The sequence below is a fragment of the Eurosta solidaginis genome, chromosome 1 (assembly GCF_040869045.1).
Source record: "Eurosta solidaginis isolate ZX-2024a chromosome 1, ASM4086904v1, whole genome shotgun sequence".
NCBI classification, from domain to species: domain Eukaryota; kingdom Metazoa; phylum Arthropoda; class Insecta; order Diptera; family Tephritidae; genus Eurosta; species Eurosta solidaginis.
Window position 1 is genome coordinate 146760549 of NC_090319.1, and position 24290 is coordinate 146784838.

The 24290-nt window shown below is 37.2% G+C and overlaps 1 protein-coding gene across 8 annotated transcripts in view; it reads right to left on the reverse strand.

Moving 5' to 3' along the window:
• Positions 1–24290, reverse strand: part of LOC137236868 (uncharacterized) — a 1561671-nt gene that overhangs the window by 235703 nt on the left and 1301678 nt on the right. For all 8 annotated transcript variants that reach the window (XM_067759926.1, XM_067759924.1, XM_067759919.1 and 5 more), the window contains one exon: positions 18949–19204. In XM_067759926.1, the coding sequence (XP_067616027.1) occupies positions 18949–19204 (256 nt within the window). The remainder of the gene's footprint in view (positions 1–18948; positions 19205–24290) is intronic.

Here is a 24290-nt window from a genome sequence, read left to right on the forward strand (position 1 = left end):
GGAAGACCCTAGAAATATGTAAACGAGAAATCAAATAGTATAAAAACCGCAACAGTAGAGGCACGACAATCAATTTGGTTTAAGCAAGCTATTGGTTGTGAAGTATCAGTGTTATTGTGAAGTACCTAAATAAAGGCCATTTTGCATTATTGAATATTGGAGTCATTTATTCAACAGTGTAGCGATACGAACGTTAGTAGAAGGTTGCAAATAAGAGGAATTACAGTAAATTCGTAACAATATATTTTTCACTAACACCCTAAACAAGACTTTACTCTATGACCAGTTATACATGCCCTCTTTCTCCAAATTTGACCTCAAATTTTTAACCCTTGATTTCGGTGTCACTACTTATGTTTCTGTGGAATATACTATTTTTCGAGATTTGAGAAATATTGGTTATGCTAAACTTTACCATGATGTTAATGAAATTGACTGGCATCATATAGAAATACTAGCATGTATTAATGCACAAATGAAATATTTGCAGGCTAACACAGAAAGGCTATTTGAAGTTCATGTTCCGAATAAGCAAAATATTCGGAAAAATTACGACATTGTGTAGTTTTTTGTTGAAATAAAGGAAGCTATAGACAAGCGAAATCCAATTTATGACCTCTGGAAAAGATACAAGTTTTTTGAACAAAGTTTTTCAAAGGCACTCGGTAGCAAAGATACATGGAGGAAAATTAAAAATAGTGGCACAGTTAAAGGCAAGGAAAGTCTTTCCCCGGGCCTGGGAGACCTTGATGCAATTAACCGAAAATTTGTGAGCACCTCGGCACCTTCTATTCCTAATGCCTATCTGGACTTGCCATATTCTCTGGATAACGTTGTGAAACGTAGTTTCTCTTGCGTGGATCAATATGAAGTACTATATTGCTTCCTTTCAGTTAAATTTGATGCTGTCGGGACTAACGGAATTCATCCAGTTTTCATAAAGGCCCTGCTGCCGAAGCTTTTTCCATACATTACATATTGCTTTAACATAATGCTAACTACGTCAGTGGTGTTCCCTAAATATTGGAAAGTTGCCAAAATTATTCCCATTCCCGAAGCAGATGGTGAGCCCAGGCCAATCGTTATTCTACCATATCTTTCAAAAGTATTTGAGTTGATCATATGTAAACAGATAAGCACGTTTTTTCAAATCACTCTCTTTTACGCAAATGGCAATTCGGGTTTCGAAAATCGCATAACTGCACAACTGCCGTAACTGAAAATATTTGTGAGGCCATTGACAAAGATAAACTCACCCTCTTAGCCCTACTCGACCATTCGAAATTTTTCGAATCGGTTAACCATGTTACTCTTACAACAAAACTTACAATGTTGTTTGATTTTTCTGCCATTTCCACAAAATTCCTACTTAGAAACTAAAAGTCAAATTGTCTTCAATGGGATAACGGCATCATCTGCATTAGAATTGGGGAGGGGTGTTACACAAGGATCAATCCTCTCCTTTTCTCTATGTATATAAATGACTTACCAGCTGTCATTACGGGCATGAGCTCTCACTTGTATGCAGACGATGTGCAGGTATATAGATAGTGCAGGCTCAACGATATCGCTGCCTGTGTCTGCAAAATTTTTTAATATATCATTCATCTGCGCCCATGCGCCGACAGAGGAGAAAGACGGTGAGGTGAAAGACGCTTTTTATGAACAATTAGAACTCACATACGAGCGCTGCCGCCGTCATGATATACAAGTCCTGCTTGGCGACTTTAACGCCAGGGTGGGCAAAGAAGGTGTTTCTGGTCGGAAAGCTCAGCCTACATAATGAGACTTCTCCTAACGGACTGAGGCTGATTGACTTTGCCGGTGCTCGAGACGTGGTCATATCCAGCACGAGGTTCATGCATAAAAAGATACATCAAGCTACATGGCTCTCTCCTGATCGAAATACTCGCAATCAGATCGATCACGATGTGATAGACGGACGGCATGCCTCCAGTGTTTTAGATGTGCGTACAATCCGAGGACCTAACATCCACTCGAACTCACACCTGCTCTCTGAGAGCACAACTCATCCTGAAGGAATACAGGAGCATATCTCCAAAGCACTTCGTACTGCTGCCGAGGATAAAATTGGTTACCGGCGGCCACGAAAAAACAACTGGTATGATGAAGAATGCCGCTTTGCAACCGAAAGAAAAGACGCTGCCTACAGGGCTACGTTGAAAGCGAGCGCGACAAGAGGAGTGTGTGAACGCTATCGTGAGTTGAAAAGGGAAGCGAGACGCCTTTCAGTAAGAAAAAAGCAGAAGCATAAAGGCGTGAGTGCAAGGAGCTTGAGCTGCTAGCCACCACAAATAACGCCAGAAAATTTTACCAAAAAGTACGGCGACAGGCGGATGGTTTTAAGACCGGGGCGAACTCATGCAGGAACGAAAACGGCGACCTTGCAACTGATGTCCAGAGAGTGCTTAGATTATGGAGGGAATACTTCTCTGCTCTCCTAAATGGAGGCAGCAATTCACCGTGCAGAGATGAAGAACCCGATCCCGCAATCGATTATGATGGAATATATGTCCCCCCGCCCGATTATGTCGAAGTTAGAATAGCAATAACCAGATTGAAAAACAACAAGGCCGTGGGCGCTGATGGATTACCTGCGGACCTATTCAAGTACGGCGGCGAGGAGTTGGTAAGGCGCATGCAGCAGCTTTTTAGCAAAATATGGGCGGACAAGTGCATGCCCGACGGTTGGAATCTAAGTGTTCTTTGCCCAGTCCACAAGAAGGGGGATACTGTAAAATGCACCAACTATCGTGGAATCAGCTTTCTTAATATCGCATATAAGGTCCTTCCAAGTGTATTGTTCGAAAGATTGAAGCCCACCGTGAACCGGCTGATTGGACCTTATCAGTGCGGCTTCAGAAGTGGTAAATCTACCATCGACCAGATTCTCATAATGCGCCAAATCTTAGAAAAAACCTGTGAAAAGAGAATCGACACACATCACCTCTTCGTCGACTTTAAAGCCGCCTTCGACAACACGAAAAGGAGCTGCCTATATGCCGCTATGCCTGAATTTGGTTTCCCCGCAAAACTTATACGGCTGTGCAAATTGACGTTGAGCAACACCATCAGCTCAGTCAGAATTGGGAAGGACCTCTCCGAGCCGTTCAAAACTAAACGAGGTTTCAGAACGGGTGACCCCCTATCGTGTGATTTCTTCAATTTGATGCTGGAGAAAATTATACTAGCTGCAGAACTTAACCGCACTGGAACAATATACTATAAAAGCGTGCAATTACTGGCATATGCTGATGGCATTAATATCATCGGCCTAAGTACCCGCGCTGTTAGTTATGCTTACTTCAAAATGGAAAAAGAAGCGGTAAAGATGGGTTTCATAGTAAATGAGGACAATGCTGTCATCCATCAAAGAGTCAGCGCATACGCAGCTTGGCAACCACGCTACTTTTGGCAGCCATAATTTAGAAAAAGTAAAAGACTTCGTTAATTTGGGAACCAGCATCAACACTAGTAACAACATCAGCACTGAAATACAGCGAAGAATCAATCTTGCTAATAAATGCTACTTTGGACTAGGTAGGCAATTGAAAAGTAAAGTCCTCTCTCGGCGAACGAAAATCATACTCTACAAGTCACTTATCGTACCCGTCCTGCTATATGGGGCAGAAGCATGGACCATGACAACAGCAGATGAAGCGGCTTTGGGAGTGTTCGAGAGAAAAGTTCTTCGAAAGATTTATGGACCTCTACGCGTTGGCGATGGCGAGTACCGAAGAAAATTTAATGATGAGCTGTATGAGCTATATGCAGACATCAACATAGTCCAGCGAATTAAAACGCAGCGGCTGCGCTGGCTAGGCCATGTTATGCGAATGAAAGATGATGCTGCGGCCAAGAAAGTGTTTCTATCGGAAGCCGCCTATGGAAGCAGAGGTAGAGGGCGGCCCCCACTCCGTTGGAAGGACCACGTGGAAAACGATTTAAACTCCCTTCGTGTGACCAATTGGCGCCGGTTGGCGGAGCGACTGGCGTGCCTTGTTGGACGGCCATGACCGTTTAGTGGGTTAAGCGCCAATTAAGTCAGTTAGTAAGTCACATAAACATAGTCGTAGGGGAACTTTATAGCATACTTTGCGCCATTTGGTCCTCACAACACTTTACCCTTCACGGAATTCGACTTTTACTTGCCAAAACATATGTTATGCCGTCGTTATTATATGGGTGTGAAATTTTCGCTAATTTTAGTTTTGCGTTTAAGCAAAAGTTAAAGGTACTCTTTAATAATATTGCACGATATGTAATCGTAATCAAGGGGTCATGTTTCCCATCATGCTGAATTTATTTGTTCCATGCCATTTGATAAGCTTCTCTACTTTCGAATACTTGTACTTCTGCATAAAATATACTACACAAAAGAACCAAAATATCTGTACCAAAGAGTAACTGCAACGAAATCTGTGAGAAAACGAAACTTATCTCAGCTAGGTACAAGCCAATGACGTCTGAAAGACAGTTCATGGTGCAAGCGGTACGACTTTGGAATTCTCTTCCACAAAATTTAGAATCCATTGGTAACATGAACACATTTAAGCGTGAACTACAGAAATAGTTTAGCCCGTAAGCTACCCAAATTACTTTTCTTCTAAATATGATATATTTTTGTTTACTCAGTTATTTTCCAAACTATTGTTTAAGAAATTTAAGTAACTTTGTTTTTATTTTTTGTAAAAAAATGCTAATATTATTGAAATTATAATCTGTAGTGACTAACAGTAATAATTATAAGGTATACGCTTGCTGTGTTAGAATTGAACCAAGAAGAAGGAAATAAATAAATAAAATAAATGCACAATGAATAAGCTTCTCCAAATACTCCAGTCTGACCTCTGTTCGGGTAACTAGGACTTTACTTCTCGATTACCCCCACAGTTCGAATTAGCACTTGGTAGCAAGAGAGGCTTTCCATGGAGGGTTGTCAAAGAGGCGAAGACCTTATTCCTCGCTAAAAAATTTACTAAATTAAACAAATATGCTTCAGTTCCCTTTCTCTAAAAATCTGTATCCATTTCAACCACTTTTGGAGGATCTAGCATACGTAATCTTGTTTTTGAACTAAACATATATGTACATATATATATAGTACAAATGTAAATGTGCTTACATCACAAAGTTTTAATGCGCTTGTTTACAATTTTTATACTCAGCTGAGCAGAGCTCACAGAGTATATTGATTTTGTTCGCATAATGGTAATCCGTAAAGGCATACACTAATCGAGATAGATATAGACTTCTATATATCAAATGATCTGGGCGAAAAAAAAATTCATTTAGCCATGTCCGTCCCCGTAAACACGATAACTTGAGTAAATTTTGAGGTATCTTAATGAAATTTGGTATGTAAGTTCCTGAGTACTCATCTCAGATCGCTATTTAAAATGAACGAAAACGGACTATAACCACGCCCACTTTTTCGATATCGAAAATTTCGAAAAAAAGAAAAAGTGCGATAATTCATTACCAAAGACGGAGAAAGATACGAAACTTGGTAGGTGGGTAAAATTTTAGACAATGGGCGTGACACCGCCCATTTTTAAAAGAAGGTAATTGAAAAGGTTTTGAAGCTGTAATTTGGCAGTCATTGAAGATATCGTGATGAAGCTTATCAGGAACCTTACCCCTATTACTATATGTGCGCCCAATAAAAATTAGCAAATTCGGAAAACAAACACGCCCTCTTTTAAAAAGAAAAATTTTAAAAGTCAAATTTTACAAAAAATTTAATATCTTTGCATTCATTTATGGAAAAAATAATGTTTTATAATCCTCAATTTAATAATATTTTAGCTAATAGAACTAGATTGGCTGTTATTATTACTGCTGCTTGTGCTATTGTTATGCCTGCTGTTACACCCCTTTCGTATGCAACATTTCTCCATTGCGTATATGCTAAGGAGTGATATAAATTTAAAGTTTTCCTATACAACCAGGGCTGCCGCTCACATGTTTTTCTTCGTACCAAAAAAACAGACCAAAAGAGTATCAAGATAATTGTTTCCCAGTTGTAATCTTAATATATATAAATTTCGTGTCACGTTGTTTGTCCGCGATGGACTCCTAAGCTACTTAATCTATTTAAATAAAATTTGCACACCGTGTGCAGATTGATCCAACTTGAAGATAGGATATCGTTCCTGTGAAGTTTCTTTAGAATATCCGATTCCAGGAGCAACATTTATTCTAGATACAGACGCGAATGGATATACTATAGGAGGCGTTTTATCACAACTGGTCGATGGACAGGAGAAAGTAATTGCATATTACAGCCGTTCGATTGGAAAACCAGAGAGGAACTACTGCTATACGCGGAGAGAGCTGTTTTCATTGGTAGAGTGCATTAAACATTTTCACAAATACCTCTACGGCCAGCGATTCCGTGTCAGGACAGATCACGCAGCGTTGAAATGGCTTCTGCAGTTCCGTAATCCGGAAGGACAATGGCCACGGTGGATCGAGCGACTACAAAGCTATGACTTTTCCATTGAGCATCGAAAAGGAAGTACCCATGGAAATGCTGATGCAATGTCACGAACACCATGTAGTTTGGAATGCAAGCACTGTTCAAAGGCCGAGGCTAACGAAGACATTATAGATGTCCGGCTAATGACTATAACGTGTACGGATGAATGGGACAAGGAACAACTAAGAAAGTGTCAGCTATAAGATACAGATCTGTCACATGTTATGCAAGGGCTCGAATGAAACGAAAGACCAAACAGAAAAGAGATGTCAGCAGAGAGTCCCATTGCGAAGTCATATTGGGCACAGTGGAACAGTTTAGAATTGATATCCGGTTGCCTTCATAGAGTATGGTAGAGTGAGGATGGTCAATGCAAGAAGAAACTTATAGTTGTTCCCAGAAAGAGGATTCCTGACGTGCTCAGCTAGCTGCAAAATGGTCCAAGTGGAGGTCATCTTGGAATCACGAAGACGCTCGAGAAAATTAATCAGATATTCTATTGGGTTGGTTGCCGCCAGTCGGTCACCAAGTGGATTGCCAACTGCGAGGTTTGCAACAGAGCGAAAGGGCCCAAAACACGAAGTCATGGCCAGATGAAGCAGTATATTTCAGGTGCACCATTTGAATCGCCATGGATGTCGCAGGTCCATTTCCTACTAGCAACCGCGGAAACAAATATGTACTGGTGGTTATGGATTATTTCAGTAAATGGCCAGAGGTATACCCAATCCCAAACCAAGAAGCAGAAACAGTAGCAGAAGTGGTTACAAGCGATTGGGTTGCAAGGTATGGTGTACCAATGGAGTTACCTTCTGACCAAGGCAGGAATTTTGAATCAGCTGTGTTCCAGGAAATGTGCAAGATGTTGGGCATTCGAAAAACACGGACAACTGCATTGCATTCTCAGTCCGATGGTATGGTGGAACGTTTAAATAGAACATTGGAGGAGCATTTAAGGAAAGTAGTAGAAAAGTACCATAAGGACTGGGATACACACATATCATTATTCGTGATGGCCTACCGATCGGCAGTACATGAGACAACGGGCCAAACTCCCGCAAAGCTAATTTTTGGCAATGAACTTCGACTGCCAGCTGATTTGAAGTATGGGATAGATGCCGACGCGGAGAGAAATGTCAAGAAATCCACTGGTGTCCTGGAAGAAGAGCTAAGAAAGTTACACGATCTGGTAAGGCAATGAGCAAAGATTATGAGTGAAAAGATGAAAGTGAGGTACGATAAAGCAATTAATTCGGAAGGGTTTCAGGAAAGAGATTTGGTGCTGTTATAAGTCCAGCGAATTAAAACGCAGCGGCTGCGCTGGCTAGGCCATGTTATGCGAATGAAAGATGATGCTGCGGCCAAGAAAGTGTTTCTATCGGAAGCCCACTCCGTTGGAAGGACCAGGTGGAAAACGATTTAAACTCCCTTGGTGTGACCAATTGGCGCCGGCTGGCGGAGCGACTGGCATGCCTTGTTAAACGGCCGTGACCGTTTAGTGGGTTAAGCGCCAATTAAGTCAGTAAGTAAGTCACATAAACATAGTCGTAGGGAAACTTTATAGCATACTTTGCGCCATTTGGTCCTCACAACACTTTACCCTTCACGGAATTCGACTTTTACTTGCCAAAACATATGTTATGCCGTCGTTATTATATGGGTGTGAAATTTTCGCTAATTATAGTTTTGCGTCTAAGCAAAAGTTAAAGGTACTCTTTAATAATATTGCACGATATGTAATCGTAATCAAGGGGTCATGTTTCCCATCATGCTGAATCTATTTGTTCCATTCCATTTGATAAGCTTCTCTAGTTTCGAATACTTGTACTTCTGCATAAAATATACTACACCAAAGAACCAAAATATCTGTACCAAAGAGTAACTGCAACGAAATCTGTGAGAAAACGAAACTTATCTCAGCTAGGTACAAGCCAATGACGTCTGAAAGACAGTTCATGGTGCAAGCGGTACGACTTTGGAATTCTCTTCCACAAAATTTAGAATCCATTGGTAACATGAACACATTTAAGCGTGAACTACAGAAATATTTTAGCCCGTAAGCTATCCAAACTACTTTTCTTCTAAATATGATATATTTTTGTTTACTCAGTTATTTGCCAAACTATTGTTTAAGAAATTTAAGTAACTTTGTTTTTATTTTTTATAAAAAAATGCTAATATTATTGAAATTATAATCTGTAGTGACTAACAGTAATAATTATAAGGTATACGCTTGCTGTCTTAGAATTGAACCAAGAAGAAGGAAATAAATAAATAAAATAAATGCACAATGAATAACCTTCTCGAAATACTCCAGTCTGACCTCTGTTCGGGTAACTAGGACTTTACTTCTCAATTACCCCCACAGTTCGAATTAGCACTTGCTAGCAAGAGAGGCCTTCCATGGGGGGTTGTCAAAGAGACGAAGACCTTATTCCTCGCTAAAAAAAAGTTACTAAATTAAACAAATATGCTTCAGTTCTTTTTCTCTAAAAATCTGTATCCATTTCAACCCCTTTTGGAGGATCAAGCATACGTAATCTTGTTTTTGAACTAAACATATACATATATATATAGTACAAATATAAATGTGCTTACATCACAAAGTTTTATTGCGCTTGTTTACAATTTTTATACTCAGCTGAGCAGAGCTCACAGAGTATATTGATTTTGTTCGCATAATGGTAATCCGTAACGGCATAAACTAATCGAGATAGATATAGACTTATATATATCAAAATGATCTGGGCGAAAAAAAATTCATTTAGCCATGTCCGTCCCCGTAAACACGATAAGTTGAGTAAATTTTGAGGTATCTTAATGAAATTTGGTATGTGGGTTCCTGAGTACTCATCTCAAATCACTATTTAAAATAAACGAAAACGGACTATAACCACGCCCACTTTTTCGATATCGAAAATTTCGAAAAAAAAGTGCGATAATTCATTACCAAAGACGGAGAAAGATATGAAACTTGGTAGGTGGGTTGACCTTATGGCGCAGAATAGAAAACTAGTAAAATTTTGGACAATGGGCGTGACACCGCCCAATTTTAATTAATTTAAGGTAATTGAAAAGGTTTTCAAGCTGTAATTTGGCAGTCATTGAAGATATCGTGATGAAGCTTTTCAGGAACCTTACCCCTATTACTATATGTGCGCCCAATAAAAATTAGCAAATTCGGAAAACGAACACGCCCTCTTTTAAAAAGAAAAATTTTAAAAGTCAAATTTTACAAAAAATTTAATATCTTTGCAGTATATAAGTAAATTATGTCAGCATTCCACTCCGGTAATGATATCGTGTAACAAAATACAAAAACAAAAGAAAATTTCAAAATGGGCGTGGCTCTGCCCTTTTTCAATTAATTTGTCTAGAATACTTTTAATGCCATAAGTGGAACAAAAATTTACCAATCTTTGTGAAATTTGGTAAGGGCATAGCTTCTATGCCGGTAACGGTTTTCTGTGAAAATGGGCGAAATCAGTTGAAGCCACGCCCAGTTTTTATACACAGTCGACGGTCTGTCCTTCCTCTTGACCGTTAACACGATAACTAGAGCAAAAATTTACGTATCTTTACTAAACTTAATTCACGTACTTATCTGCACTCACTTTATCTTGGTATTAAAAATGGGCGAAATCCGACTATGCCCACGCCCACTTTTCCGATATCGAAAATTTCGAAAAATAAAAAAATGCCATAATTCTATACCAAATACGAAAAAAGGGATGAAACATGGTGATTGGATTGGTTTTTTGACGCAAAATATAACTTTGGAAAAAACTTTCCAAAATGGTTGTGACACCTACCATATTAAGTAGAAGAAAATAAAAAGTTCTGCAGCGCGAAATCCAAAGCCCTTTGAATCATGGCAGGAATACTGTTCGTGGTATTACATATATAAATAAATTAGCGGTAACCGACCGATGATGTTCTGGGTCACCCTGGTCTACATTTTGGTCGATATCTCGAAAACGCCTTCACACATACAACTAAGGGCTACGCCCTTTTAAAACCCTCATTAATACTTTTAATTTGATACCCATATCGTACAAACACATTCTAGAGTCACCCCTGGTCCACCTTTATTGCGATATCTCGAAAGGGCGTCCACCTATAGCACTAAGGTCCACTCCCTTTTAAAATACTCATTAACCACATTTGATACCCATGTCGTACAAACACAATCTAGAGTCACCACGGTCCACTTTTATGGCGATATCGCGAAAAGGCGTCCACCTATAGAACTATGGCCCACTCTCTTCTAAAATACTCTTTAATACCTTCCATTTGATACCCATGTCATACAAACACATCCCAGGGTTACCCTAGGTTCATTTTCCTACATGGTGATTTTCCCTTATTTTGTCTCCAAAGCTCTCAGATGAGTATGTAATGTCCGGCTACACCCGATCTTAGCCTTCTTTACTTTTTTTTTAAACCTCAATTGAAAAATCCTTTAGATAATATTAAAAAACGGTTTCACCGTATTCAATATTTTTTTTCCCCTTTATTCAATCGGACTAAGTGTTCATTTATGAAAAAAAGATTTTTTTATAATCCTCAATTTAATAATATTTTAGCTAATAGAACTAGATTGGCTGTTATTATTACTGCTGCTTGTGATATTGTTATGCCTGCTGTTACACCCCTTTCGTATATGCAACATTTCTCCATTGCGTATATGCTAAGAAGTGATATAAATTTAAAGTTTTCCTATACAACCAGGGCTGCCGCTCACATGTTTTTCTTCGTACCAAAAAAACGGATCAAAACGCTTTTGAGAGTATCAAGATAATTGTTTCCCAGTTGTAATCTTAATATATATAAATTTCGTGTCACGTTGTTTGTCCGCAATGGACTCCTAAGCTACTTAATCTATTTAAATAAAATTTGCACACCGTGTGCAGATTGATCCAACTTGAAGATAGGATATCGTTCCTGTGAAGTTTCTTTCCCGGAAGTGGACCAGGGACCGATCTTTTCGCACACTTCTATTCGCGGTTAGATTTGCCTGAAATTTGGCATATGGGTAGCCCTTTTCCTAGATTAGTATTTACGAGACTTTTTCCAGGAAGAGCACCAGGAACAAGTTCTGTTCTTAGTTCGATTTACCTGAAATTGGACATATAGGTAGCCCTTTGCCTAGATTAGTAGGTATGACACTTTTTTTGTGAAATGGAGCAGGGACCGACTGGGACTGGGACTTGGACTAGGACTGAAACTGGGAGTGGCACTGAGACTGGGACTTAGACTAGGACTGGGACTTGATCTGGGACTGGGTCTTGAACTTGGCGTGGGGCTGATACTTGGAAAAAGGAATGGAAAAAGACTAGGGAAAAGAGGGAAGGAGAAAGAGATAGACGAAGGTAGAGAGATATGAATGGGTTGAGCGGAAAATAAGTAGGTAAGAAGAGGGAGAAAGAGGCGCATAAAAAGAGGAAGGCGGAGGGATAAGAGAGGGGATGGGAAGGGAGAGTAAGAGGTAAAAACTGCTTGAAAGTTATGCAGATAGGCCAATGCTAGGGAAGAGAAACGTCTGCCGGATCTGCTAGTACATTATAAGTTTAGTTGTTTGAAAAAATTAATAACGATTACTAAAATTCAAAAACTATGCCAATCGCGTCATCTAACTTAAATATATAAATCACTGAAGCCTACATGGTTGGTTGGTTGCTGTGCTGCCCGGCTATAGAGCCGGGCCCTTGTAGCGCTCTAGGCGCCATTATGATGCGCTTCCTCCTGGAACCAATTACGTTTTGGATTGATGTACCCTGCGTATAGTTTCACTCAAACCACGTGGTTAGATCAATAAACCTACTGATGTCCTTGATTCGGCAGTTTGACACCGCCCTTAAGTCCGGAAACACATAACTGCCTAGAGTTCGGGACCGAAAATTCGCGAGGGCTGGGCACTCGCAAAGAAAGTGAGTAACCGATTCCTCGGCACCCTCCTGTCTACAGCCTATATACCAAGATGAAATTTTGATTATTTTTCAATAATTTTGTGAAAAGTATTGCTTTTTTCGCTAACCTTGGTGTTAAATTTGAAAGAACACCAAAGTTTATTTTGGTGGTAAATTTGAAAGTAACACCAAAGTTTATTTTGGTGTTAAATTTGAAAGTAACACCAAATTTGAAACTAACACCAAGCGTCGAATTGGTGTTTTAACAGACATTAAAAAACAGCTTTATTCTCTTAACACTGTCGCTCCGTTTTTGTATTATTTGGCTCACAACTTCCCTCTTGGCCAGTGGGATACTATGAGGAGCTTGATGGATTGTCCTCGCATTACCAGTGTCAATTTGATGTTACAAAACGTTGGTTCGGCCTGGTTTGGAACCATCCTGGTTAAATTAGCTTACGTACTTTAGTACGTAGTTGTCTTGCCTTACTTTGAATGTCTTCCTCTATTTTGAAGTAAGAACACTTACAAAAACAAAATATTTCATTTGCCACTTCTACAATTTTTGTTCTGCCTTGGAATTATCGCAAAAAAACCTAAACCATCAACAGCTCAAACAATAATGAGAAATGCTACAGCTTTAATTCAAACAAATTTGAAACTACCTTACATAATTTTAGTGCCTTTAAGTAAAAGTGTTTAAATTTTATTTTGGTGTTAAATTTGAAAGTAACACCAAAGTTTATTTTGGTGTTAAATTTGAAAGTAACACCAAACGTCGAATTGGTGTTTTAACAGACATTAAAAAACAGCTTTACTCTCTCAAGACTGTCTCTCCGTTCTTGTATTATTTGGCTCACGACTTCCCTCTTGGCCAGTGGGACACTATGAGGAGCTTGATGGATTGACCTCGCATTACCAGTGTCAATTTGATGTTACAAAACGTTGGTGCGGCCTGGTTTGGAACCATCCTGGTTAAATTAGCTTACGTACTTTTGTACGTAGTTGTCCTGATTACTTTGATAGTCTTCCTCTATTTTAAGAACTCTTACAAAAACAAAATATTCCATTTGCCACTTCTACAATTTTTGTTCTGCCTTGGAATTATCGCAAAAAAACCTAAACCATCAACAGCTCAAACAATAATGAGAAATGCTACAGCTTTAATTCAAACAAATTTGAAACTACCTCACATAATTTTAGTGCCTTTAAGTAAAAGTGTTTAAATTTTATTTTGGTGTTAAATTTGAAAGTAACACCAAAGTTTATTTTGGTGTTAAATTTGAAAGTAACACCAATCGTCGAATTGGTGTTTTAACAGACATTAAAAAACAGCTTTACTCTCTCAACACTGTCGCTCCGTTCTTGTATTATTTGGCTCACAACTTCCCTCTTGGCCAGTGGGATACTATGAGGAGCTTGATGGATTGTCCTCGCATTACCAGTGTCAATTTGATGTTACAAAACGTTGGTGCGGCCTGGTTTGGAACCATCCTGGTTAAATTAGCTTACGTACTTTACTACGTAGTTGTCTTGCCTTACTTTGAATGTCTTCCTCTATTTTGAAGTAAGAACACTTACAAAAACAAAATATTTCATTTGCCACTTCTACAATTTTTGTTCTGCCTTGGAATTATCGCAAAAAAACCTAAACCATCAACAGCTCAAACAATAATGAGAAATGCTACAGCTTTAGCTCAAACAAATTTGAAACTACCTTACATAATTTTAGTGCCTTTAAGTAAAATTGATGCCCTATGGAATATATTTATAATGTTATATAATTGTTAATTATACCCAGCTGTATTTGTACAAAGAGTATTATAACTATGATTGGATAATGGTTGGTTGTACAGGTAAAAAGCAATCGAGATAGACCAGACTTTCATATATCAAAAACATCAGTATCGAAAAAAAATTTTATTAAGCCTTGTTGGTCTGTCACGATACCTTGAGCAAAAATTGGGATATCTTCACCAAATTCGGTATACGGGCTTATATGGACCGAGAATAGATTGGTATTGAAAATGAGAGAATTTAGACTATAACCGCGCTCACTTTTTTGATATCGAAAATTTAGAAAAATGGAAAAAATTATATAATTCAAAAACGAATACCCCTAAGCTAATGAAATTAAGTAGGTGGATTTGTTTTATGACACAAAACATAAAAAGAAAATTTTGAAGTTTAACAAACCGTAAAGCAAAAGAAGTTAAAGATATTACATTGAAATTTGACAGAGACTCTATCCTTGTCAAATTATATAGACTGAGTGAAGATAATCAAAATCGGTTATAGACCACGCCCCCTTTCCAAAGGTCTAACCTTAACAAAGTTTGCAATAACTCTATGGTATTTAACTACATTTGACTGATATTCTACATCAGTAGTGGTTTGGTTGAGCTAAGAACAAAACTTAAACAAATTTCGTGACCCGCCCCTTCTTTTGCTACTCTTTCTTTTAATGTAATAAGTCGAACAAAATCTCCCAATCCGAACGAAATATGGCATACAATTTCTTTTTCATAACTACAACTGTTAAACTGCATTTTTACCCTCTCAATCTCATTAGTGGTACCCTCTGTATCCGTTTGCTTCTTTTGAATGAAAATTAGTTCAGAATAGAACACTATTAACCACACAAAGCAAACAACAACAGCGTTTCAAGTGCACAGCTGGGTATGCAATGTTCGGTTTCTCCCGAACTAGGTCTTTCTTACTTGTTATACTCAGTTGAGCAGAGCTCACAGAGTATATTAAGTTGATTGGATAACGGTTGGTTGTACATATATAAAGGAATCGAGATAGATATAGACTTCCATATATCAAAATAATCAGGATCGAAAAAAAATTTGATTGTGCCATGTCCGTCCGTCCGCCCGTTAACACGATAACTTGAGTAAATTTTGAGGTATCTTGATGAAATATGGTATGTAGGTTCCTGAGCACTCATCTCAGATCGCTATTTAAAATGAACGATATCAGACTATAACCACGCCCACTTTTTCGATATCGAAAATTTCGAAAAACCGAAAAATTGGGATAATTCATTACAAAAGACAGATAAAGCGACGAAACTTGGTAGATGAGTTGAACTTATGACGCAGAATAGAAAATTAGTAAAATTTTGGACAATGGGCCTGGCACCGCCCACTTTTAAAAGAAGGTAATTTAAAAGTTTTGCAAGCTGTAATTTGGCAGTCGTTGAAGATATCGTGATGAAATTTGGCAGGAACGTTACTCATATTACTATAGGTACGCTTAATAAAAATTAGCAAAATCGGAGAAGGACCACGCCCACTTTTAAAAAAAAATTTTTTTAAAGTAAAATTTTAACAAAAAATTTAATATCTTTACAGTATATAAGTAAATTATGTCAACATTCAACTCCAGTAATGATAAAGTGCAACAAAATACAAAAATAAAAGAAAATTTCAAAATGGGCGTGGCTCCGCCCTTTTTCATTTAATTTGTCTAGGATACTTTTAACGCCATAAGTCGAACAAAAATTAACCAATCCTTTTGAAATTTGGTAGGGGCATAGATTTTATGACGTTAACTCTTTTCTGTGAATATGGACGAAATCGGTTGATGCCACGCCCATTTTTTATACACAGTCGTCCGTCTGTCCTTCCGCATGGCCGTTAACACGATAACTTGAGCAAACATCGACATATCTTTAATGAACTTAGTTCACGTGCTTACTTGAACTCACTTTATCTTGGTATGAAAAATGAACGAAATCCGACTATGACCAAGCCCACTTTTTCGATATCGAAAATTACGAAAAATGAAAAAATGCCATAATTTTATATCAAATACGAAAAAAGGGATGAAACATGGTAAGGTAATTGGATTGTTTTATTGAAGCGAAATATAACTTTAGAAAAAACTTTATAAAATGGTTGTGACACCTACCATATTAAGTAGAAGAAAATGAAAAAGTTCTGCAGGGCGAAATAAAAAACCCTTAAAATCTTGGCAGGTATTACATATATAAATAAATTAGCGGTATCCAACAGATGATGTTCTGGGTCACCCTGGTCCACATTTTGGTCGATATCTGTAAAACGCCTTCACATATACAACTACCAGCACTCCCTTTTAAAACTCTCATTAATACCTTTAATTTGATATCCATATCGTACAAACTCATTCTAGAGTCATCCCTGGTCCATCTATATGGCGATATCTCGAAAAGGCGTCCACCTATAGAACTAAGGCCCACTCCCTTTTAAAATACTCTTTAACTTCTTTCGTTTGATACCCATATTGCACAAACGAATTCTAGAGTCACCCCTGGCCCACCTTTATGGCGATATCTCGAAACGGCGTCCACCTATGGAACTAAGGATTACTCCCTTTTAAAATACTCATTAACACCTTTCTTTTGATACCCATATTGTACAAACAAATTCTAGAGTCACCCCTGGTCCACCTTTATGGCGATATTTCGAAAATGCGACCACCTATACAACAACCACCACTCCCTTTTAAAACCCTCATTAATACTTTTAATTTGATACCCATATCCTACAAGCACATTCTAGAGTCACCCCTGGTCCACCTTTATGGCGATATTTCGAAACGGCGTCCACCTATAGAACTAAGGCCCACTCCCTTTTAAAATACTCATTAACACCTTTCATTTGATACCCATATCGTACAAACATATTCTAAAGTCACCCCTGGTCCACCTTTATGGCGATATCTCGAAAAGACGAACACCTATAGAACGAAGGCCCACTCCCTTTTAAAAATACTCATTAACACCTTTCATTTGATACCCTTATCGTACTAACAAAGTCTAGAGTCACCCCTGGTCCACCTTTATTGCGATACCTCGAAAAGGTGTCCACCTATAGAACTAAGGCCCAATCCCTTTTAAAATACTCATTAACTCCTTTCGTTTGATACCCATATTGCACAAACGAATTCTAAAGTCACCCCTGGCCCACCTTTATGGCGATATCTCGAAACGGCGTCCACCAATGGAACTAAGGATTACTCCCTTTTAAAATACTCATTAACACCTTTCTTTTGATACCCATATTGTACAAACAAATTCTAGAGTCACCCCTGGTCCACCTTTATGGCGATATTTCGAAAATGCGACCACCTATACAACAACCACCACTCCCTTTTAAAACCCTCATTAATACCTTTAATTTGATACCCATATCGTACAAACACATTCTAGAGTCACCCCTGGTTCACCTTTATGGCGATATTTCGAAACGGCGTCCACCTATAGAACTAAGGCCCACTCCCTTTTAAAATACTCATTAACACCTTTCGTTTGATGCCCATATTGTACAAACAAATTTTAGAGCCACCCCTGGTCCACCTTTATGGCGATATCTCGAAACGACGTCCACCTATGGGACTAAGGATTACTCCCTTTTAAAATACTTATTAACACCTTTCTTTTGATACCCATATTGTACAAACAAATTCTAGGGTCACCCCTGGTCCACCTTTATGGCGATATCTCGAAACGGCGTCCACCTATGGAACAAAGGATTACTCCCTTTTAAAATACTCATTAACACCTTTCATTTGATACCCATATCGTACAAACAAATTCTAGAGTCACCCCTGCTCCACCTTTATGGCGATATCTCGAAAAGGCGACCACCTATACAGCAACCACCACTCCCTTTTAAAACCCTCATTAATACCTTTAATTTGATACCCATATCGTACAAACACATTCTAGAGTCAACCCTGGTCCACCTTTATGGCGATATTTCGAAACGGCGTCCACCTATGGAACTAAGGATTACTCCCTTTTAAAATACTCATTAACACCTTTAATTTGATACCCATATCGTACAAACGCATTCTAGAGTCAACCCTGATCCACCTTTATGGCTATATCCCTAAATGGCGTCCACCTATAGAACTATGGCCCACTCCCTCATAAAATACTCTTTAATGCCTTTCATTTGATACACATGTCATACACACACATTCCAGGGTTTCCCTCGGTTCATTTTCCTACATGGTTATTTTCCCTTATGTTGTCACCATAGCTCTCAACTGAGTATGTAATGTTCGGTTACACCCGAACTTAACCTTCCTTACTTGTTTTTGTTATAGCTTTCCAAATACTTTTAATGCCATAAGTCTAACAAAAATCTCCCAATCCGAACGAAATTTGGTATAAACATTTAACTACAACTGTTAAACTTAATTTTTAACTGCTCAAGCTCATTAGCGATAGCCTCTGTTTCCTTTTTGCTTCTTTTGAACGAAAATGAGTTCAAAATAGAACACTATTAACCACACAAAGCAAACAGAGCAAACAACAACAGCGTTTCAAGTGCACAGCTGGGTATGTAATGTTCGGTTTCACCCGAACTTAATCTTTCTTACTTATTAATAATGAGTTACGATCCATATAGATAATTAAAGTGAACCGATGTAATATAATTAGTTTATTTTTGTTTTTAAACCGAGTTCATAATGACCGGTAAATAAGCTCGATACTTAATTTCACTTTTTTATGGAATACCCCATATTTAATTTTTTCACCTGTGGAGCCAGAGTGGTACTTCGGCCGTTCTGTTTCTTTTTTCTTTGTCGTCGCATTATGTTCTTTGAACGTTGAAATAGCTCGTCTTTTGTAAGTGTGACAGCCAGTTTGAGCAAGAATTCTTTGTAAATTGGCTTAAGATCGTTGAATGACATTCCATCGGCGTCAATTATGGCATAAAGAATATCATCCAATGAATGAAGGTTTTCATGCAAACGGAACTCATTAAAAAGTTCGCTAAAACCAAGTGGTGAACTGGAAATACAATTAAAAAATTTCGAATATCAGATTAGTTATTAAATAGCTCCACACAATAAATTGCTATTAAGAATATTTGTCTATAATTCCTTTTATAAACTTAATATCGTATGAAGAGCCCCGTATCGTCGCATATAATATAAGAAGTGTATTTATATCAAGAGCTAATAAAAGCGAAACTTATAAACATATCCGTAAAATTGCGGTAAAATAATATTTAAAACGGCAGTTAAAGCAAGAATCAACATTTTTTCCCTTACAACAAGGACGCATCGATTTATGCAATAAAACATGGTCTTATTATTTTTTCCATAAGAAGAAGAGCTACCAGATCATCCAATTAAAAGTGGACACATCATGCTGTTTAGTTAAGGAGGATGTACGATGTATCAACTAATATGAAGCTGATTGTCATCTTTGTCCATGCGTATAGGATTGACAGACTTCAATCAATTTTTGAAGCATATGAAACTGTATCATACATCCTCAACTTCTTGCAGCATGTATGCTCCGTCCCGTCAATTTGTGGGAAAAAATTCAAAGGAGCACGACGCAAATTGGAAGAGAGGCTTGACCATAATATCTTCTACTAATACTGGCAACATCCATTCCTAATCGCCAACACGGTTGCCACTTTGGTCCATTTGGACCAAAAATGGTCACCTCCATCCCCATTTAGTCCGCTGATCCCTTTTCTTCAATTTTGGTCCTTTTTAGGCAGCTACCATGATTTTGGTAATTTTCTCTCTTTTCCCTCAGGTAATTCACAATATTGCCCAAAAAATTTGCCACACATTATATATATATATTGAAATATATATTGAAAATTTTTTTTAAAGTATTCGTTGGTTTGTGTACTATTTTAATTTTTTCTTTGTCATAACATTCCGATGCAGTTAGCCGCTCTGATAATTTGGGTATATATGATACCGACTTATAGATCATGGGGTTTCTTGGTATATTTTGACTATTGTTATTTTTATATTTCCTTAACAATGTTTTGATTATTTTAACTGGAAAGTCGTTGTTCCTTAATAAATCCATTATTTCCTTCTCTATTTCTTTATGGTAAATTTCATCTGAAGTCTGCATCATCCTTCGTATACATCCCGTTGCCGTATTCATTATCATCGACTTCGGGTGCTTGGAATTGAAGTTGATGATTCGTCCTGATGAGGTCGGCTTCTTATACCATTTTAATTTTAGTTGATTGCCATATCTATTTATTACAGAGTCCAAATATACCAATTTTCCATCCTGTTCTTCTTCGATTGTGAATTTAATATGTCTATTAAAGGAGTTAAGCGCTTCGAGCGTGTTTTGAATATTATTTACGTTCACTATTGCGAATAAGTCATCGACATACTTTGTGACTATTCGTGGTTTCTGGCCTAGTTTTCTTAATGTAGTTTCTAAAATTTTTTCCATTATTATGTCGGCTATCACTGGGGAAGATGGTGACCCCATCGGTAACCCTTTTAATTGTGTGTAAATTGTATCCTTATATTTAAATTATCGATTATCCTTAATGCAAAAAGTAACTATTTCCATAAATAATTTCTTCAGTATCTTCGTATATTGTTGTATAATTGGCCATTTTTCTGATATAACATCTAGTGCTAACTGTACCGGTATGCTTGGAAAGAGTGAAACCACGTCAAAAGATATAAGTTTCTCCTCATCCTTAATATAAGTGTTGTTTATTCTTTCTTTCAAATTTAATGTGCTTTTGATGTTATATGTGGACCCCGCCGTTATATTTTTCAGTATATCTACAATATATTTACAAAGCCTGTACGATGGTGATCCAATTACTGAACATATTGGTCTAAGTGGCGTTCCCTCCTTGTGTGTTTTGGGTAGACCATAAATTCTTGGGGGTAGTGCCGTTGTTGTGGTAAGCTTATTTCTTTCCGCCTTCCAAATAAGTTCCATTTTAAATAAATTATCTACTAGGTTATTATTCTTAATTTGTAAACGTGATGTAGGATCTTGTCGTTGTATTCTATATGTAGTCAAGTCAGATAAAATCTCCGTCATTTTATTATTATATTCGTCAATCTCCATAGCAACCGTTTTATTTCCTTTGTCAGATGTAAGTATTCTAATGTTTTTACTTTTGCTCAGGAAATTCCGCGTCTGTACCACTGTATCTGTGATTGCATTATCTATTGCACTGGGTTTATGTGTTGTTGTGTGGTTCTTCACTAACAAAGAGAATTTCATACGCGCTTCTTCTTGTTGCTCTTTGTTTTGTATAGTTTGTATTAAATCTTCTCCGTCCGCTATGTATTTAAAAAGAGGAAAATTCTTATTATTGGTAGGTAGGGCGAATTTTGGTCCCTTCGCTAACAAAGCTTTTACTTCTTGTGGTACATCTACATTTGTTTTATTTATAAACCAATCTTCATGATTGGTGTTGTTGGTAAAAAGGTTGTTGCGGTTGGCTCGCAATTTTTCGAATTTTGTTTCTCGGCGCTTCTTTACTTTTGTTGTAAGTTTTTTCCAAACATTATTCTCCCTATCCATAAATTCTTGAAAATGATTTTCTCCGAGTTGCTCTTTAAGGGTTATTGTTGTTGTTTCCGTCAGTTGTTTTAGTCGTCTCAATATTTCATGTTTATGTTTTATTAGCACGCTTAATATTTTGTTGTAGTAATAATGTGTATGTCTGGTTAAAACTCTATTTATGTCAGTATGGGCAGTGCAGTCAGATACAAAAAGTTTATGACATTTAGTTGTATTTTTTATAAAATTAGGAATAACCTTACACTTTCTACATTTTAACAGAAATTTTATATTGCACTCTAATTTTACCAATTTTTTCGAGATCAATTGAAATTTGTTGATTGTTACCTTACAGTTGCCATAGTTGTTTTTTATTGTTGCATATCCCATTGTTGTTGTTATATGCCTACGGCGTGCCTTCCGTGTTTATAAATTAATGTATTTAGCGACCTTTTTGATTTAAACAATTATTTATTTTGCCGGCTTTAGGTCAATGTTAAATAAAACACATATGGTTTTGTTTATCAGCAATATATTTCGGCTACGCACCGGTAACCGTCTTCAGGGCAGACTGTTGACAAACATAAAACATTTAAATTATAATTAAAATCACTTTTTTAACAAATATATTTAAATTTTAATAATAAAAATCAACATTAAAACAAAAATACTGTTTACATACATTTTATTTACACGTCTGCACTGCGTGACGTGAAGTTGTGTACTGTCTGTTCGTCAGTAAATGTGTGTATCTCGAAAAAATTGGTAAAATTAGAGTGAAATATCAAATTTCTGTTAAAATGTAGAAAGTGTAAGGTTATTCCTAATTTTATAAAAAATACAACTAAATGTCATAAACTTTTTGTATCTGAGTGCACTGCCCATACTGACATAAATAGAGTTTTAACCAGACATACACATTATTACCACAACAAAATATTAAGCTTGCTAATAAACATGAAATATTGAGACGACTAAAACAACTGACGGAAACAACAACAATAACCCTTAAAGGGCAACTAGGAGAAAATCATTTTCAATAATTTATGGATAGGGAGAATAATGTTTGGAAAAAACTTACAACAAAAGTAAAGAAGCGCCAAGAAACAAAATTCGAAAAATTGCGAGCCAACCGCAACAATCTTTTTACCAACAACACCAATCATGAAGATTGGTTTATAAATAAAACAAATGTAGATGTACCATAAGAAGTAAAAGCTTTGTTATCGAAGGGACCAAAATTCGCCCTACCTACCAATAATAAGAATTTTCCTCTTTTTAAATACATAGCGGACGGAGAAGATTTAATACAAACTATACAAAACAAAGAGCAACAAGAAGAAGCGCGTATGAAATTCTCTTTGTTAGTGAAGAACCACACAACAACACATAAACCCAGTGCAATAGATAATGCAATCACAGATACAGCGGTACAGACGCGGAATTTCCTGAGCAAAAGTAAAAACATTAGAATACTTACATCTGACAAAGGAAATAAAACGGTTGCTATGGAGATTGACGAATATAATAATAAAATGACGGAGATTTTATCTGACTTGACTACATATAGAATACAACGACAAGATCCTACATCACGTTAACAAATTAAGAATAATAACCTAGTAGATAATTTATTTAAAATGGACCTTATTTGGAAGGCGGAAAGAAATAAGCTTACCACAACAACGGCACTACCCCCAAGAATTTATGGTCTACCCAAAACACACAAGGAGGGAACGCCACTTAGACCAATATGTTCAGTAATTGGATCACCATCGTACAGGCTTTGTAAATATATTGTAGATATACTGAAAAATATAACGGCGGGGTCCACATATAACATCAAAAGCACATTAAATTTGAAAGAAAGAATAAACAACACTTATATTAAGGATGAAGAGAAACTTATATCTTTTGACGTGGTTTCACTCTTTCCAAGCATACCGGTACAGTTAGCTCTAGATGTTATATCAGAAAAATGGCCAATTATACTACAATATACGAAGATACCGAAGAAATTATTTATGGAAATAGTTACTTTTTGCATTAAGGATAGTAGATATTTTAAATATAAGGAAACAATTTACACACAATTAAAAGGGCTACCAATGGGATCACCATCTTCCCCGGTGATAGCGAACATAATAATGGGAAAACTGTTAGAAACTACATTAGGAAAACTAGGCCAGAAACCACAACTAGTCACAAAGTATGTCGATGACTTATTCGCAATAGTGAACCTAAATAATATTCAAAACACGCTCGAAGCGCTTAACTCCTTTAATAGACATATTAAATTCACAATCGAAGAAGAACAGGATGGAAAATTGGTATATTTGGACTCTGTAATAAATAGATATGGCAATCAACTAAAATTAAAATGGTATAAGAAGCCGACCTCATCAGGACGAATCATCAACTTCAATTCCAAGCACCCGAAGTCGATGATAATGAATACGGCAACGGGATGTATACGAAGGATGATGCAGACTTCAGATGAAATTTACCATAAAGAAATAGAGAAGGAAATAATGGATTTATTAAGGAACAACGACTTTCCAGTTAAAATAATCAA